Raw genomic sequence first — 19,793 nt, 5'->3', positions numbered from 1 at the left:
ACGACTAATATGTAAGTAGGACTTTTGCAAAATCCTTGTAAACATCGTAATCAGTTCACCTAAAATATAAATTGATAAATCAAATTCCTCCACTTTGGATGTTATAACCGATGTGGTTTACTGAACTGCAATACCTATCTTTCGAGCAGAGTTACAGATTTGTAAACTTCGTTACTCTATATATTGAAACTTGACAATATTTGGCATTTCTTTTTTAAATTCAGGCCCTAAATCAAAATTCTGCTTCCAATAATCACTACAATTTCACTTTCTCTCTTAAATGGAACAAGTTTAATTGAAATTGGTCGATAGGGTAGCTCAGAAAAGCACTTTTGCATTTTATGTGTGTTTGAATAAGCGGCATTGGAGTTGGGCCCGAACTAGAGTTTCCGCTTGAGTGTTTTCCAACCAGACTTGCACGTAACTAAATTACATAATTAATTGCTAGTAAACAATGCAATTTTTGGTAGTTTTGTAACTGATCAATTACATCTTTTTTACTTGGTAACACTGTAATTCTGAAGATAGTGATTCATGATCACTAGTGATTCAATTCCAGTGTCTATGAATGATCATAATACAATTGTCATTTAAATGACTTTTTATTTGATATCCACGACACAATGCTGCATGAAAAATCCTTGAAAGTAGGAGAGTGCTAAACTGAGCGCATCATTGGTGATCATTAATGACTCGGCATTATCATTTGGCAATGGTAAGAAAAATGCTCATGTTATGACGTATGATTGATATCAACGACGACATGCAGCAATGAAAGCTGCCATTTTCAGAGAAAATAGATGATTCACTTGTGACTTCAGCACACTAGTTCCTTATAGGTGTGGTTGGATCTCTCAGTTTTATGACATTCCATTTGATGTCCAAGATATTTGATATCCATATATCACCCGTGCCTAGTGTTTAAAACAGCGGTAACATTGAACTGAGCATAGTGAGTAACTTGTGCTCACTAGTGACTATGCCCTATCAGTTAGGTGTACCATGCAGTTGCTAATTTCGTTAGAATTTGAATGGTGTCAATGACGTGGTATTCAACTGAAGACTACTGAGAGCACCAGCAGAAAAAGTGGCTCACAGTCACTAGTGACCAAGGCCTACCTGTGCCTAGTGATCACCACTGAGTCACCCATTGGTGTTTTGGTGGATACACATGACAACATGGTACCTGCTTCATTAACTCTCTTTAACCATCCAATGCTGACATTTCCTCACACTCGTGTGTGAGAATTTCTGTATTCTGAATTGCTCTCAAAACACCAAAAAGAAAAGTGCCCAAATGTCGTTAGTGATGTGGGAGGAACACTATTGGTACCCCAACTTGCCCTTTTGTTTGGAATTAAAATAAAAATCCCGAACATTTTCACAAAATGAGTTGCCTTGCAGTTTAAAGGTTCTTGAAGTGTGCTATGCTTGGATTAAATCCACAGGTATGGATTAATTTGGCTAGCGTTTAGATTACGTTCAATGGTGCTTGGATTAAATTGAGTGGCACTTGAATTAAAATGACTGGTAGTTGAATTAAATTGAATGGCACTTGGATTAAATTAAATGGCACCCAGATTAAATTGACTGGCGCTTGAATTAAGTGGAAAAACCTGTAGAAGCGTCGTCTCCGAGCCCCAGCAACTCTAAAGTGCCATGCTCCATACAGAATCCAGACTCGAGCATCGCGGCGATGAGTAACCACAATGTTTCTCAAGGCGTTTGTATGTTAAAGCATCGCACTTCCTTAAAGCGCACACATCGAATGAGTTTTTAGTATCGTTGCTGGTGTCTTGACAGTAAAACAAGAGAAAATGAATAAAGAAAAACTTGAAAACAATTGTCAGTGACAATAAAACAATGTGTTAAGGTGCTGCTGAGGACGCACTCAGAGAGCTGGAAAAGCTCATTCTATTTACTGTATTGGTGTAAAATTAATGAAGGTTGGGGGAAAAGTAAAAGTAAACAATGATACTTTAGTAATTGCTCAATTACTTTCCTGGGACACTAACTGGTAACAGCAATCGATTCATTTTTGAATGAAGTAATTGTAATTGAAGTCGGTTACATTTTTTTTTCTATAAGGTGCACAAGTTTGTTCCCAATCTTCATATAACTACTTGCTAACTACTGCAAGAACCATGTGGTAGAGTTTCTACATCACTGAAAATATGTGTCACTACTCCTTCAACGAAGAACAAGTGAACTTACAGTTTCAGTGTTGGATTGCTTAACCGACAAGTTCAGCTTTGACACCATGGAAAGAATAGCACTGAGCAGGGCATCGTACAGGTTGCATACAAAGGTGCTCCGTGCGTCTGCCGTGACTTGCATTGCATTCAGCTCCTGCACCAGTGTTAAAACAACAAAGGGCAGCATTTTTAAACATTCTAAAGCCAAGTATGGAAAGCAACACAGTATTCACTGGTCTGCAAATGCTGCAAATAAAAGCGCATAAACACTCCTCCTAAATATTTCTAGAAAAGACTGGGTGCAGCTATCGTACATGAGCAGACTTTAACGATTCTGTGGCTTTGAACGCATTTGCTGCAACAGCAGCAGGCTCCCACAGCAAACACTGCCATATTCTCAAGAGCTTCCATCTGCAATGCCTGCACGCAACGTCATCTGCTACAGTACTGCCCATTGTGGCCTCTGAAATATGGGCACACGCCACCACCACTCTCAGAGCCTCTATAAAGTGGAAAACCCTACACATACAGCGACCTGGACTTTTAGCGCGAAAGTGTTAAGGGCCCCGTGTCACAGAAAATCCAGTGGCGGTGGCGGCCCGCATCGGCATCTGCCGTTGGACGTCGTTTTGGCAAAAAGATTTTCGAACCACCCATGCCCAGGCCCTCCATGTGGTGCAAGGAAGTGACTAAACTAATTTAATTTCTCAAGCTAAAATACGTAGAAAAATCGCAAAGTACGACTTACACACAATCTACAGGCATAATACCATTGGAGTGTAACTTGAATGTACAAGAAAACATACATCTGTAATGTGAAAACTCCAAGAAACCCCTTTTCCAGCATTTCTACAATTCATAGACCAGCCACAGGGTCTGCCATTTGCGCGATTATCTTGGAGGCCCGCTTTCTTGCAACACCTCCAGATGGCGCTCGCCCCCGCTGCATCACAACCCATGCAAGACGCCGCGCCGCGTTTTTTTGCCAGAAAGCCCACGTTTGTGCATAGCATTCGCTGCCCAGCATTTCCCGGTAAACATTAGGGTTAAATATGCTCCAATTGCCAGGAAGTGTGAGAAGCAGTCAGGGATCTTTGAATGCTATCGTGTTCTACTCTTAAAGGCGAACATTAAGAGTCCTCTAAATTTTTTTTTTTAAAGCCATTAAAAAAAAAAATTCGAAATTACTGCTGTCTGTTCCATCCTTGATAAAATTTTGCAATAAGATTGCATTTCATGTTCAGGATTGTTTGTTATAACACTAGGCACAGTTACTTGCCTTGTTTGTCAATAAAAAAGTGTGAATTAACCTTCATCTAGGATGATGACATCGCCCCCCCCCCCCCCCACCCACTTTAGCGACAGTTATTGGCAACCAATCTCGAAGGTCCTACTTTGCCGCACTGCAGGCGCCGGAAGTGACATATGCACCATGTTCTGAACATCACTTGTTACGAGGTGCGCAGACGAAGGCACATTTAATTTGTTTTTCTTGGGAAACCAAAACAGTAACAGAGCTGAGTGGCATATTGAACAATCTGAAACACAAAAATGCGATCTTGCTGCAAAATTTGACCAAGAACACAAAAGTGGTGCATATGATTTTGCATGCACTGTGATTTTTAAAGGAAAGACGCAGGTCTCTGTGTTACCCAAGAACCAAAGCTGTGTGATAGCGCAGTGGATAGACAGTGTTTTTAGCTCCCAACTACCCATTGCCACAGGGACACGAGTTCAAATCCTAGTGGCAGGGGTGATAGTGGTCAATGATGCTGTTTTGATTTGCTCTACGATGAGGGTGAACATGACAATGAGGAGGCGATCTGATGATGACGACTTGACGAAAAAAAAAAAAAACAGTATAAAATGCACGAAAACTTATTTGGAAACTTTTGGCGCTCACCTGAACGTTCACTGCTTCCAGAAGGTAGTGCCACAACATGTTGTAGCGACGATAGGTGATCGTTCGAAACTTGCCAGTGAAGACGTCATCCTCTTCACTCGCCTCCACGTCGGCCACAATGGGGTGAGAGCAAGTTCTTGCAAGTCCTTGGTAAACTGAAAGACAGAATTAAGACTCATTCACACCATTGACCATGTACACTGTATCTAGCCCGATTCCAACATGCATATTTTTTCCAAGAAAATAGGTGAGAAAATTGCCAACATGTTACAATTGAATACGAAACTGAAACTGTGTTAGCGGTGTTGGCAACGCATTACCATTAGAGAAGGCTTCATTGCCACTGTCATAACAAGGTGGTGATGGAACAAGTTTTTTGCATAAGTTGGCTTTCGATGAAGCACTGCTTTTTAACATGAAAGCTCATTCAAAAAGATAGTTACTTTACATGCTAAGCTAGCAGCAAACGAGTCATGTACCATGTTTTTTTTTCATGTCAGTGACTCACACGCATCTCAGAGTGAATTGAAGTGGTTGATCGAGGCGCAGGCCGAGATCTCGTTTGCGATTGTTGCAGAGCTAAGACATTTGATATCAGACGCAGTGGACCAAGCGAACACGAAGGCCGACTTATCGTGGTCTATGGACGGTGATGAAGACCTCTCTAACAGGCATTAGACATTAGGTGCGAATAAACTTAAATTATACAGTTTCTATGCTTTTCTTCCTGTGAAAATCAAATTGGGGTGCACATTATGTTTTACTTTGATCCCACAAAAGCTGGGTGCACGTTACATTCAAAGGTGCATTAGAATTGGTTAGATGTGGTAAATCATCATCATCAGCCTATTTTATGTCCCGTGCAGGACGAAGGCCTCTCCCTGCGATCTCCAATTACCTCTGTCCTGCGCCAATCGATTCCAACTTGCACTTACGAATTTCCTAATATCATCATTCTACCTAGTTTTCTGCGTTGTTAGGATGGATAGTTGGGCGTGTTGGTTAAGCATGATCTGAAGTGAAGGTGCTAAAACGACGGTGGACGAAGAAGGCGCCCTGTGTATGTGTTCCTTCTTCGTCCACCGTCGTTTTAGCGCTTTCCCTTCAGATCTAGTCTTCTGCTGTCCTCGACTGCACTTCTCTTCTCTTGGCACCCCTTCTGTAACCATAATGGTCCACCGTTTATCTAACCTACGCATTACATGGCTTGCCCAGCTCCATTTTTTTCTCTTAATGTCAATTAGAATATCGACTATCCCCGTTTGCTCTTTGATCTACATGGCTCTCTTCCCGTCTCTTATCTTATTCTTCGTTCCATTGCTCTTTGCACAGCCCTTAATTTGTTCCCGAGCATTTTTGTCACTCTCCAAGTTTTTGCCCCATATGTTAACACCGGTAGAATAGATTGATTGTATACCTTGCTTTTCAACGATAGTGGTAAGCTTCCAGTCAGGATCTGACAATGTCTGCTGTATACATTCCAACCCATTTTTATTCTTCTGTAAATTTCCTTCTCATGATCAGCGTCCCCTGTGAGTAATTGACCTAGGTAAACATCCTCTTTCACAGACTCTAGAGGCTGACTGGCAATCGTGAACTCTTGTTCCCTTGCCAGGCTATTGATCGTTATCTTTATCTTCTGCATATCAATCTTCAACCCTACTGTTACACTCTCCCTTAAAGTCCTCACTCATTTGTTGTAAGTTGTCCCCAATGTTGTTGAGCAGGACAATGTCATATGCAAACCGAAGGTTACTGAGATATTCGCCGTTGATCCTCACTTCTAAGCCTTCCCAGTTTAGTAGCTTGAATACTTCTCCCAAGCATGCAGTGAATAGGATTGGAGAGACTGTGTGTATCCTTGCCTGACCCCTTTCATACATCCGTAAAACGTTCTACTTCGTTTCATAATTACAAGGCAACACTGGAAGTTACATAAGTAGTGCAGTCATGAACTCAGCATATTTTGTAGTACAGTTGTTTTTGATCCGTGACAGCCTGTACTGAGTAGCTACTTAATGTATCACAACTACAAACTGTCGATGTAAGGCTGTGTCAAATCACATGTAATTTGTGCATCTCTATGATGTCTATGTTGCGGTTGCGAGTGAAAGCAACGGTCTGTGACCACATGGTCGCAGAAACATGCTGCTCTGTCCATTCGGCAGTAGATAGCTTCAGATCTGCTATGCCTTCTATGTAATAATTAAATCGCATTTTGTGACATGAAAGTATAACGTTTAACTTAGGCATGCAGATACGGACACAAGAAGAGGAAACCGGACATCGCAAATGTTCGTTTTTCTCTTTGTGCGTACGCGTCTAACTTTTTCTAACATGAATCTATACGAACCAGCTCAGCTTCCTGTCATTTTGAGGCTTAGCGTTACAATCAATTACGTAAGGCATACCTATATCTTTCTTTCATACGTGTAACACTTTTTTTTTGGTAGTGAATGTGAGAAGTGAGAGAAGCCTCTCTAGTCACTGAAGTACTGCTTGCTACATACGACACAGAGTATGCAAAGTTGCTCTTGACCAGAGAACAAGCAGTCAATCAGACATGCAAATAGCATATTATTTGATGCCCTCATGCGTTTAGCAAACCGTCATGTGTTAAGCAAACCTTCATTACACGTCCTACCAGTAATAAAACACTCGTTTCCAATAGTGATCCCGACACACTGCGCAACTCCAGTCAAGCATACGAAAAAGCCAAGATATAATGGGTAGTGCAATGGAGTCTTCAGCTTGTTTTTCTCAGCAGTGCTAACAGCGGCAGCAAACAAAAATTTCTGATACGCAATGCTCTAATGAAATGTAGTGCAACATGCAATCGATCACCCGCATGAGGGGACGCTTGTGACTTCTTTCAGATCCCTCTACAGTTGCTTCTCCTCGGTGAGTTCCCACTCACCAATCTGCGACAGGGAAGTCGGCGACAGCGGATGGACGGCGAGGAGCAGGAAGAGAAGAGACTTGACATAGTGGACTCGCATGTTTTCAGCCACGAGTGGGAAGTTTTCGATCTGCAGCACCGCCAGCTTCTCCACCAACAACAGCTGGCTTTCCGGTACCTGCGGCACCGCACACACACGGCAGCAAGAAGTGGTGCTGAAATGGGAACTATACTTTGAAAATATGGCAGCCGCAAAATAGAGGATGCCAGTCACACACTAGACTGTGGTAATAGCTCATGCTTTATAAACCAAAGCTGCACTATGGACCGTGAAGGTCACCATGATGGAGGCCGTCACACTAATTTTGAGCACAGTCATCTTTGAAAAAAATTTAAAAAAGTGGAACAAGTGCTGTCCGAGAACTCGTACATGTTACAACTTGTTAATATTGAAATGACAGTCTGAACCAGGGACCTAAGCACCCATTACCACGTCCTGTGGAAAATTTTGGCTATACACTAGAATTTGTAGAAACCACCAGGAGGGTGTTCTACTGCAAGTATTTCTAAAGAGTGCTTAGTAGTGTCCAAGATAAAGAAAAGCAATGTCCTAAAAGTTGTTACTTTCAAAAGCATGTTATGGTGCTTGAAGAAATAACGCCTTCAAAAGTCGAGCATTTCTTTCTTTACTACTTCATTACCCTAATTTTAATTAAGTACACTGGATGGAAAAGATCATGGTGTTCTCCTTATTGCAGGTACAAAAAGTGTTATGCCTTATTGCAAGCATGGGATGCAATTATTTCTGTTGTAAATTCCAACTGCCAACTCATCTAATACACTGTATGCTTAGTATACACATCTTGTTGTTACTGTGCTTCACTTTTGTATTTAGCGAGAAATGTTATATAATACTGTGCCTACTAGTACATCAATTACATCCTTCTGAAGCTATGTTCACTGCTATGTATTCATTTCATGCAACTGCTCGTAACTGCTTCTCATGTTACTACACCCGTTGAAAATGCCTAAACGGAGGCTTTCATTTTTTACTCCTTCGTGTACTCTACGAATGAATAAACATTGACTGACTGAGTGATTGATTGTTTGATTGAATACTTGATAAACAGTGGTGTGATCAAGCGGGCTGGCCCTACTGACGCACAGGTTTTCTCGTCCTTGACCTCGACTAGCGCCCGCAAGCCACACTCCCTTTCTGCCTACAGTGTACATGCATCCAAATAGAGCAACAACGCACCTTCGAGCACAGCACTTCAAAGTAATAAGCACAACACTATGAAACCTAATTAAACATGCTGAAAAACAAACGTTTTGTTTTCTTAGTTTGAGGACCAAGTGACATCCACAGATACAATGTTTTCCGGTATCACATTCCAAGTTACAAAGAAAGCGTAAGCGGCTGCAGCAATTGTGTTTATGAAAAACTTACTGAATACAGACTCATGTGTTCTTTCTTTTTTTTTTTTCCCCAAACAGGCATTCTGCATGACGCATGAACCGGTTGTCGTCCCGCACAATGCCATAAGTGCAAAGCCACAGTAAGCAGTCGCAGCAACTGTGCTGTGCGGTGCACTGGCATGTTCTTGCCTGTTGACAGTGGTGACATGTGACTCCGTAAACAAGCCCTCACACTCCCTTACCTTGGTAGCACAACGCAGAATGCTGGCAGTGGCCTCTTGGAAGCTGGTAAGCAAGGGCAAGCTGTCTTCAAGCACAGCTGGGCTGCTTATGCTGAACAGAGAGACACGAACACAAGACTGCATCACAAACTGAAGTGTGGTGCTGGAATTCCACATTTCCATGCACATAACTTGAAGCAGCACGTCTAAAATACGTAATTATAAAGTGGCGGCACAAATTATGTTCACATTTTTGCATCCAAATGCAGCTTCACAGTGACGCAACTAGCATGCTGTGAAGCGACAGCCAAATGTAGAGCCAACACAGAAACGCGCTCTGCAGTGCGGTGAACTTAAGCAGCGTTTCCACAGAAAGAAGCAGGGGAAGTGACGAACATACAAAACATTTCTGGAGCCTTGCTTTGTGAAGATGATGCCATTTCTTGTATACATTTAATCTAAATATTTTTGTGCCCAGTCATCTGCAAGGGTTATAACTCAGCACTGATCTTTAACATGCCTTTTCCAAAGGTAGTAGGTAGCCTAACCTACCTGCCACAGGCAGAGGTAGGTTATGCATGCAAAAAATATGGTACGTGGCTTGTCAAGCCACGTGACCCTGCTGATCCCTCAATTGTACAAAAATTACAGTGCATGAGCACTGCGAACTTCTTTGTCCCATCATGGCCTCAAAACAGAGCCTGTAATCAAAAGGTGCGACCGGAACATATGAACACAAGCTGCACCTTTTCAGTTCTGGGATGTGTATGTTGGCCACAAGATTACATGAATATTTTTCAGAACCAATGCATTCTGAGATCATTCACTGTCAGTGGTAACGTGCACCAAAAATTTTAATGTACGAAAATGGGATGGTAGGGCTCCCTAGAGACAGTTGTCCCTAATCACTAATCCTAAATCATTAATCGCTAGACTAACCAGACAAAACTAATGAACAAAAAGAAAGCAAAAAGAAAACAGCAACAAGCACAACACACACAAACACAAGTTGCATGCGCACAAGAAACGTCACCAAGGACACCCGCAAACTGAAGCCTGGATATGCTGCCGGTGGAAGCAGTGTCCTTCTCCTAGCAGAGATAGGCTGAAAGGTGGACCCGTACACCACAAAACACTTGACACAAGAATTACTGACACCACCTTCTGAAATATTAAATGGCAGCAGAGCGATATGACATTAGACTCCTTAGAAAATGTGTGACGTGGCTTGCACGCACATACCTCAGCGTTGGAAAGAATGACTAGGGGAGTGAGCCCATCACAGCTATAATTGTAAAACATGCAGACTCCACAGCCCCGATCCAATCACTGTGCTAAGCAGCTCTGCAGTGTTGCATCCCTTCGCATGACCTAGCAAACTCAGCCGCACAACAAAATGAATGCTTACATGAGCAATGCTCAAGGTTGGCGTTTGTGTTGACACGTGGTGTTGAACACCGCTGCGCACTGCTCAATAGCTCTTTTTGCCCCCGCAAGCAAAATTCCTCCGAAGTCATGGTTCGGGTTATCGGCGACACGGCGATAGTTGTCGCTCACCAGCCCGTCAGATGCAAGATGTAAGCTTCGACAACGGAACACACGGACGAGATGTGACGTCCGCTGTCCGCAGATTTTTTGTGCGGGGACTTCGGTTTCAAAGGAGGCATAGGGTGTGTTTATGCTGAGGGTACACGGGAGCTCAGTGGTGAGCATGGAGGCAACCTACAGTGTGGTTCCTTAAATCTTGGAAAACATGGAATCGGCCTAGCATTTGTCTGCACTCTCTGCTTGATGGCGCATCATATTTGCTCATTTCGCAGTATGTTTCGGGTTTAATTTCCAACACAAAAGCGATTTCATATTTTCTGATGCTAACTTAAATGGTATCTGTTAAAACCATTTTGTGATCTCGAAAAATAAAATTGCAACATAATTTTTCAATTTTTATCTTGCAGGCAATGTGTTGCATTGAAGTACGAAAGCTGGCCGGTTATTGGTTGGAACCCAACTAATGTCAAGCGACATGTGAAGATCAATCCTCAGCACTACTTAAGGTAAAATATTGTTTGGATCTATGATTGGGGTTGCTAGGTCATGTGGAAAGGTAGACCTTCATTACCGTTTGTTCTTTTCGATGATTAACAAGTACACTGCTGAGGAGCTGCTCAGTGCAGTCATTGGCTCAAGGCAGCTGAGCCTATGTGATTGACGATCTACAAGGAATTGTCCAAGAAGCTGGTGGTTAAAGGTGGTAGGGGTAAAACGTTAAAAAAGAAAGCAAACAAAGAGGTGGAAATTGCATGGATTATATCAAAGTAGGCCAATTATGAAGAGGCTAATACAGTCAACGACTGAATTTTCGGACGTCCAAATTTTCGGACATGCCTGATATTTCGGACGTCTTCGCGGCACCGCCACGAGCCCCATAGAATCAATGTATAAGGACATCTGAAGTTTCGGACGCTCGAACCCCCCGCCGTCCAATTTTCTGGACTTTTTGACGGACGAAAGGAATTTTTGGCTCCTCGCGCAGCGCCCTTGAGAAGGAAATCCACTTGCAGCCGAAGCATATCACCGCTTTGAAGCACAACTAGCCGAATCTAGTCGTCACACACCGATTTGGTCTGGCCACGCTGGCTATGTTCATCGCCGCACTTCCGCCTCCGGCGGAGTTTCCGGAGCGGCGCCATTTTGTTTGTTTGTTTGTGTAGGCCACGTTTTGGCTAGCGTGGTGTGTGGTTGTCCGTTGTGTCAAGTGTGCTCTGCGACGCTAGGCCTAGGTGCTTCGACGCTCGTGAGCGAACTCCACTGTTTGCAACTTGAGGATTTCGCTTGCCTTCGATGGCGCCCACTCCGTCTTCGTCGTCCTCGCCGATGGCATCGAAGCGCGGAAAGCAGTACCGTCGAACGACGTGATCAACGACCTCTGCTCTGCTGGGGTTTCCATACCCACAGAAATAACTTTTGAGCAGTTTGTTGACGCTGACAACGAGCTCGACTTCTGCGCAGAACTGACTGACGAGCAAATAGTCCGTCGGGTTGTGGGGGATTCAGAAGACTCCGATGTTGAAAATGAGGAGCCAATGCCTGCGCCACCTACAGGCGCCGAGTTGACGCGAGCACTGTTGACTCTTTCATCGGTGTACAGTGCTGACATGACCCTTGCTCAGATCGAGGCGAATATGATCACATGCAACCGGAACGCCGTCAAAACAACAATGAACAAGTTCTTCAAGCCACTGCAGCAATAACACTGCCTGCCCGACGATGCACATGTACATAATAAACCGGCAGTCGGCTGCATACAGAGTTTTTGAACGCCTCTTTTTATAGCCACTTCACTGATGCTGTGGCAGGGTTTCGGAAGCCTGTTACTTCGGCCTTTACCTCTAGATCTGAGAAAAAAATAAAAAGGGTGTGTTTTTTTGCATGCATTCATTTTTTCGGACTGCCTGAATTTTCGGACGTTTTTACGTTCCCTAGAGGGTCCGAAAAATCGGTCGTTGACTGTATTCATGATTAAAATGTATGGTTTACAAGAAGAAAGCAAATTTAGGGGAACAAAATGATTTCAAATACGATGAGCAATTTAGAGATTGAGCCAATTTCATACGTGGTGCACCTTTCTTGATTTGCCTTGCCCCAATAGAAGTAAGAAAGCTTCGGTTTTTAAAGATACACGCAGAATGAGCTTATGGAGAGTGGTTCGGCTCACCTCTGAAACACGTGCTCAGACCGCAACAGAACATCACTCAGCATGAAGAGCACATCGCTCTCTTTCAGGTACTGCTTGCATGGCTGCGATAAAGGTCAGCAGTGAAAAAAAGAAAAAGAAGAAGAGCGCAAATGAACATGTGTTTTCGAAGTTACTCAGCATGGCAGAAAGAAAATGACTTCAACTTACTGACCACATTTCATCACTAACAGCAGCTGAATTGTGAAATGTTCTCTTTGAAAGACACTGCTTAACAGTCTGCAGCACTTGACAGGCAATTATTCCGTTTTCAGAATGTAGATACTGTGTATTTTCAGCTATAATCAAATCACATAATTGTCTAAAGTGAGTTTTATAACTCTCTGTGTTTGTGTTATTTACTTATGCTTGCTTAGACATATCGATCTTACATTGTATTGTTTATATGCATGTTTCTTTAGTGTCGGTTGGAACATCTAGTCTAGCTGCTTTAAAAAAAATTCTTTACAATGACGTAGAGAAGCCTGTAACCTCTGCTGTGTTTTTTCACTGTACCTAGCAGGTCTTTACTTTGGAATGCACCCTGCGCATTTCTTTTACAGAACGTTGCCCTGGCAGTTTTACTAGAGGGCCTTTTTACATCAATCGTTGTAACATGGGGTAAATACAAATACAAAAAGAAATCTTCAATCAACATTCATTCTTCCTTACAGCAATTGCTTGGTGATAATGATACTGACAAATAACTTAAAGGGACACTGAAGAGAAAAATAACATTAACTGTAGTAATAATTTATCCTTCTACAATACGAAAGAAACCACTCTTACCGCAAGAGGAGGCTTGGTTTAGCCAGAAAGACACAAAAATGAAATAGAGGTGGTGACACCATCCTGCCATTCCCGTGTCAGCTCGATGTGCCGTCATTAATTTCTACGGCACCTGCTCGGGTCTAGTTAATTTTGATCAGTAAAAATGTACTTCACTTCTCCACTGTATTATAAAGGAGCAAGTTTTAAGAATTCGTACAGAACCACAACGGCCAAAATACAAAAGAACGTTTTGAAATTTACGACATCACACGAGTTCTGGCAACCTCTTGAAGCTAGTTTTCTTGTAACTCAGATAAAAAAAAAATTCCTTAGGTTTCCCTAGATTCTTGCAAGATGTAGTTGTTCAGTTTTCAATATGCTTTCTTTGAAGATAAACTTTTGTGTTATGTAAATAGACTGTAAATCTTTCGTTTAGGTTTACTTCTAATTACACAGAACGTTTTTGGAATGAAACAGCAGACGTGTGTATGACGTGCCTCACAGAATATAACAGCATCAAAGCTTTGAGCCACTTTATGACGCTAATGAAAAAGATGCGCAGTAACTTTTTTTCTTGCATGCCGTGTACTGGCGTAGCACCTCTATGCTTATACACTTACATGTCATTTGCAGTGAAGCACACATAACGGGTGTGCCAATGCCTAAAAAAAAAAAGAATCGAAATTCCAATATTGTTACACATATCTGCTTATACACCAAAAGAAAAGCAACACTTACAAGAACACTGTTAAAAAATGATTCAAGGACAGGTTTGAGCAACATGTGTTTAGCTTTTCAGCAACCGTTGCTGCTTGTTATCAGACTCTGCCCACTGACGCCCTTATTTGACTTGCCCCTTTGGTTGGTGTTGCGGCATACGTACTTTTTTTTTTTTTTTGCCAGTCACAGATCAATATTTCCTTCAAGTGCACAGAAATCCACAGCACAGCAGCAAGAGCGCAATATAAGTGCTTCGTTAACCAACCCAGGGCATCCACACCCTGTTTGGTTCGTGCAATGCGTTCGCTGTGCTGCAGCACAATCATAAGTCATACTTAACATGGTAATGCGAAGGTAATTTGTGTCTACTGAAATCAAAACACAAACACAATCAAACACAACGGCAGCAGTTCCATGCATCAGTCACTGTGGCATTGCAGCAGTGGTTTCTTGTAGTGCAAGATTTCTCTAAGTTCACGCAAGATACCCAATTTCTGTTAACAATGCATAAAACACCTAGATCCAGAAAAATTTCCCTACAGTTGGCAGCACTGCATGACACTGACATATTGCCAAGTCCTTGGAGCAAAATTTGAAATTTAGCTTTCACCTTCATTCTCTTTTCTAATTTACCTGTTGCCATGAAATTAATGAAAATAGTGTTATTAAAGAAAGATTTATCAGTCGAAACTGATTTGGTGTTTCTTTTAAGTGTCCCTTTATAAAGGTTCGGGCAACTAACCAAACGGAGGCTGGTCACAAGTTCACATTAAGCTCGGCAAAATTTAAAAGTAATGTGGCAACAAAGCACACTACACATACCAGAGCTAGAAGACCGTATCCCTTCAAGGCTGCAGCGAGGTTGTGGGTGTTTGTCTCTGATCGCAGTGTCTTCTGGAACTCCTGAATGAAATACTGTAAGCGCAAACAGGGCACGTTATAGGGACAGAATAAAGCCAAATCCAACACTTTTCACACAGAAAATTGGGAAGCATGGCCCACTGTTAAAGGCAACACCTAATTATTGTAGAAACACTGGCCAACATTACTCAGATTAGATAAAGAAGCTTCCACAATGATCTTTTGGAAGCTGATGTCTACTATGTGCAACCAGCAGCCCATTTTCCTGACCCTTCCACCGACGGTGGCTAGTATACTTCCAACCTCCTATAGGTGTGGAAGAAGGGCACAGGAAGCATTATTCCCAGTACAGGAAGGTGTTGTCATCTTACAGAAACTTTGTAAAATAAAAACAATAATGCGGAGGTGCCTCCTGCTTCAGCAAAAATGGATCTAGAGCATTTTCTACGTTTTGAGCCAACCTCAGCGATGCTGTCTGCTTGATTGTTTTGAGCAAGCGACGACTTCAGAAGGTGCATAAAAGTCTTGAAAACAATTTTCTTAGCAAAAGAATGCGTCATTAGAAATTTGCGGTGAGTGTTTTGTTGTGAATATCTACTGGCACTTCAGCATTACAGGTAGCAAAGAAGCGGACATGGTACATTTGCCAGTGCTGCGTTGTCCTACTTGATGCAGGCCCCTGCTTCAGGCAATATCGTAGAAAATGAAGAACCTTTTCTAAAAATTTTCACCTGCTTTTTGAGCTGTAGACTAGCATTCTAGCATTCCAACTAGAGATTGAATCGCCTTCCAACTTTTTTTTTATTTTATTTTTTTGTCACTAGATTCACAAAAGATATATTTCTCACTTCAGTGCCGAAATTTGTGCTAGAGAGGGTCAAGTGACAACTACACGAAAAATAAAGTCCTAAGCAGCATCAACAGTGCTCCTTACTTCGAATATATTCAAGTGATCCTTTCTGTCCTTTCCTTCAGCAAGTGCAGCAGCGACCTGAAACACACACACACACAATAAATTTTCTTTCGCTATATGGCAACTCATGTTGAAACACAGTTCAAACCTAATACGACAAAGTAATACTATTAGCCTGAAACCATTAAATTAGGAGTTTTGTTAAAGTGATGCTTCTTTCTCTCAGGAATTAAAAAATATCTCCACCGGGTTTTACATTAACACTGTAATGATGGTGAAAAAAACTGAATTGAACTGATCAGCGTAAGTGACTTGCAAGATACCCGACATCACCTCTCGCAGAAATGACTCCAGTGCTGCCACTCCCAACCACTTCATATCCCTGTTGCTGTGGTGACTCCAGTGGCCGATCTGCTTGTACAGAGACTTGTACTCGTCCAACAGCAGCTGTCCAAAGAGGGCAGCATGCTTGGACAGCAGGATCAAGGCAGCTGGTTGAAGAAGAAAGGACAGGAAGAATTTTAAATACAATCAACATCTGATCTTTGAGACTCCCTAGGGGTTACGAAAACATCCAAAAAATCAGGCAGTCCGAAAAAAAAAAAAAGAAAAAAATCAACGCATCTCTTTTCCTGCCCCTAAAGGCTGAAGTCACCACAGGCATGTGTGAAATAGCTCCGAAGGGCTGCTAATACACATACTGGGCATAGCAGTGCTCATACTGTGACAGGAGATGGCGGGTGCACGAGTGTATAATTAACACATACTGTGTCCCGTGACAGTAACCAGGTTCCGCTCTTGGTATGTTTCACCGCAATACAATGTGTATGCTTGACTGCGTAACAACCCTGCAATGTGGTGAAGCTAACTTTTAAAAACCGGCGTTGAGCACCGCTTGACCCTTGTTGAACTTCCCATGCCTCGAAGCCATCGGCGAGGATGACAAAGGCAGAGTCCAAGCGGTAGCTCAAATAAACTTGAGCCATGCAGATGTTTATCACCATGCGGTGAATGGTTGCCCCCTTTCCTGCTCGTTTATTTTCAAAGCCCTAGGCTGATGTTGCCACTCACATGTAAGGCTACACTGTAATCACAACGAATGCTCCTGTTGATGTTATCCTGTGTCGATATTATGACGTGTTATAATATGATATCCTGTGTTATACTGTGTTGATGTTATAATATGCCACACTTCTAATATGCTATACGAACACGCCCAGTCTTCAACCTTGGCAAGTTCCACCAATCTGTTTTACACTGCGTGGCACGTAGTGCCATTGGTAGCATACTGAACGTTTTTTGTTGGTGATAATCCAAATGTGCCGGTGTTCCCTGCTGTAGGCGGCGCGATGTGGGCACCACGTTACACTTCGGCAGCATCCGGCGTCGCCCACCAGTTCGATTTTGTTTCGGTTTCCCATTGCCCTCTTAAAACAACATGCCACAGGAAAACAACAGAATGCCTCTCAGGCTGCTGGAGTACCACCAGCTTGACACACGTTGGCGTCTCGTGCCACGATGATTTGTGCAATGCTTCGCATTACGTAGATGTCAACACTAGTCGAGCCTGTCAAATTCTTTAAGTTGCTTCGGATCATACGTTTTCCCGGTTAGTACGTTTTCTTGCGTTTTTTTTAAATATATGAATGAGGTTCTACTGTATATACCCCAAAATCTCAGACGCAGCCCATGCAATCTGCATTACGTTCGCAAAGCTTAGCCAAGCCAGCGCATGGTGCAGATGCGTATCTGCCACAGCTATAACAATCTTTCTCGCTTGGAAGAAAATCAGACAGCCGTGTCCTCGGATTGGTCTCTCTCAACTAAGTGACTTCGGAATGTGCGTCCATGTCTGATCAGCCTGTGCTGCCTCATCACGCCTGCAGCAGGCTCATCATGTAGGAACCTGTTTCCGTGTGCCGGTGTGCATACCTGGAGTGCGGGCTTCAGTGTGCGCAAGCACTGCGTAAACGTCAACAAAAGGGGGCACCCTTACCTCGGGGCACGTCGTAACGTGTTGTTGCAGGGTTTGGCACCAATGCATTCTTCATGAATGTGAAGAGCAGGAAGTAGTCATCGGGTTCTGGAAAAAAGTGAAACCAAGGACGCGTAAGAGTTGCCAAGAATTGAAGCTCCATTTCATACATACCAGGCAATGCTGCAGAAGCTATGCAAGTGCACTAGAACCTCGTTATAACAAGTTGAAGGCGGAGCCGAAAAACTTGCAGTATTTACCCGAATCCAATGTATGCCTTTTTTTTCTGAGAAAATGGGTCCACACTTTGCTTGCACGTTATATTTGGATACAAAACCAAAGCCACATTTGCAGCATTGGCAACAGCCCACTGTCACAGCTGGCACATGCACCATCATTGCCATCACAAGATGGCAACAAAGAATGTTTTCGTGATGGCTGCTGTGGGTTAATTTTGTGTACGAATATAACCTGGACCAGTATTCTTAGTTAATCATTTTCGGAGATACTACTATCAGTTTCGCAAGATTTTGTGTGACTCGGCATTGAATGCGTCGACGTACATGGCTGTAAGCGTTTCTGGCACTGTGATAAGCTTACTATCTGCACAGTGCCAAAAACCCTTCTGGCCACATAGTAGTAGTATAGCACTAATTTGCGAGTAGGACTTTTGCAAAACCCTTGATTGCACTGTAACGATTTCCCACAAGCTGTAGACCCTTGATATGTCCCATTTTCCCAGTTTCTATGCTTTAACAGATGCAGTTTACAGAACTGAAATAGTTTTGGTGCAGAGTCCTTTAATATGACTCTCTGGTTTTGTCGTGGCTGTGATAGTACTTCACAGGAGCAGAATATGCAGAAGTACACAACATGGTAAACAAATTTAATTATGTAACTTACTGTGCAAAGCTGACACAGTGGGCTGTGAGGGATGCCACAGTGGAGGACTCTGTATTAATTTTGACTGCCGAGTTTTCTTTCCTTCCATCTTTTCTTTGATCTACTTTGGTTCACATATGGCATAACATCAAAATGAAACATAAGCATGTCAGCAATATTGTACAGACACTGCTCAAGCAACTTATAAAATGTGTTGTCCACAAGCCACCCTTCATAGTCTTCAGGTTGGTCGTTTCACAAGTCCACACCCCTAAGTACAATTTCGCAAACTTTGTCCCAGGGCATGACGTAACCAGATGATTGTGGATGCAGGAGCAGAGCACTTCAAACACTGGACATTGTCTTCATGTGGTTGACCTCAAGAACAAAGGATGGCTGGTGTAAGGACTGCCCCAGCTCGGAGTCTCCGGAGAGACTTCCTCCACACGCAAAAGATTGCTGGGGAGAGGAGCAGGCACGTGGGGGGCCGTGAGGGCATGTGTCCCGCCGGAGGATAGATTTTCCGGGCCATGAGAACAGACCAGGGGTTGAGAAGGACGGGAAAGAGGAGTTACAGGTGGCGAGAAAGAGTGAGCATTGCGGTCTGCAAGGTTATTGTTACGGTCATCACCATGTGCCTGCAACCAGTGGACAGGAAGGTCCACACGTGAAAGCTTGTCGAGTTTGTGAACCTTCTCACAAATACACGGCATCTTTTTCTATAATGCACTAGACAGTGCACCAGCGTACGGAGGACAGACAGAAGAAACGGACACAACAGCTAGCGTCCAGTTACGTCTGTTAGGGCTGAATCTGCTGGTGTGCTGTTTTTTGCAATCGATTACCGGCGAGCCCAGTCACACACTGCGGTTCAGTAAATTTAGAACGTACTCCGCAATTCGTGGCCCACGATTGTTTTTGCATTGAAATGTGGTCCCCATGGCCAGCAATTGAACCCACGACCTCGTACTCAGCGGAAAGCCGCAGCCAGTAAGCCAGTGGCAGGCAATGAAGTGGCATGTCACCTGATTCAAATCCAGTGCCAAAGCTGTGCAGGTAACCGGACAAGCCTTGAAGGCAGCCGGCTAAGGCCGTCCTTTCTTTCCCGGCTCCAGTTTTCTGCGCAGAGAAAACTTGGTCGTAGACGACTTCCCATATGTGCACAGCCTTTGTTTTCAAAGTCATTAGGAGAATGAAGTTTTTTTCACATTATACATAAGTTGCGTTGCACTCACGCAACTTCTAGTGCTAGAAAGACGCAGTGGGGAGGCAAGGCCTCAGTTGGACTCCTTCTGCAAAGC

The 19,793-nt window shown here is 43.1% G+C and overlaps 1 protein-coding gene across 1 annotated transcript in view; it reads right to left on the bottom strand.

Moving 5' to 3' along the window:
* LOC126529470 (DNA-dependent protein kinase catalytic subunit-like) overlaps positions 1 to 19,793 on the bottom strand; it is a 181,166-nt gene that overhangs the window by 156,620 nt on the left and 4,753 nt on the right. Inside the window, exons 8-17 of the mRNA XM_072284110.1 lie at positions 19,518 to 19,611; positions 17,632 to 17,718; positions 15,969 to 16,126; positions 15,657 to 15,713; positions 14,684 to 14,776; positions 12,353 to 12,435; positions 8,659 to 8,749; positions 7,016 to 7,175; positions 4,099 to 4,253; positions 2,215 to 2,349 (exon numbers count right to left, since the gene is read on the bottom strand). Coding sequence (XP_072140211.1) covers positions 2,215 to 2,349; positions 4,099 to 4,253; positions 7,016 to 7,175; positions 8,659 to 8,749; positions 12,353 to 12,435; positions 14,684 to 14,776; positions 15,657 to 15,713; positions 15,969 to 16,126; positions 17,632 to 17,718; positions 19,518 to 19,611 — 1,113 coding nt within the window. The remainder of the gene's footprint in view (positions 1 to 2,214; positions 2,350 to 4,098; positions 4,254 to 7,015; positions 7,176 to 8,658; positions 8,750 to 12,352; positions 12,436 to 14,683; positions 14,777 to 15,656; positions 15,714 to 15,968; positions 16,127 to 17,631; positions 17,719 to 19,517; positions 19,612 to 19,793) is intronic.

Source organism: Dermacentor andersoni, chromosome 8 (genome assembly GCF_023375885.2).
Source record: "Dermacentor andersoni chromosome 8, qqDerAnde1_hic_scaffold, whole genome shotgun sequence".
NCBI classification, from domain to species: Eukaryota; Metazoa; Arthropoda; class Arachnida; order Ixodida; family Ixodidae; genus Dermacentor; species Dermacentor andersoni.
Note: the sequence above shows the minus strand (reverse complement) of the source record. Positions and strands in the feature narration are given on the sequence as shown.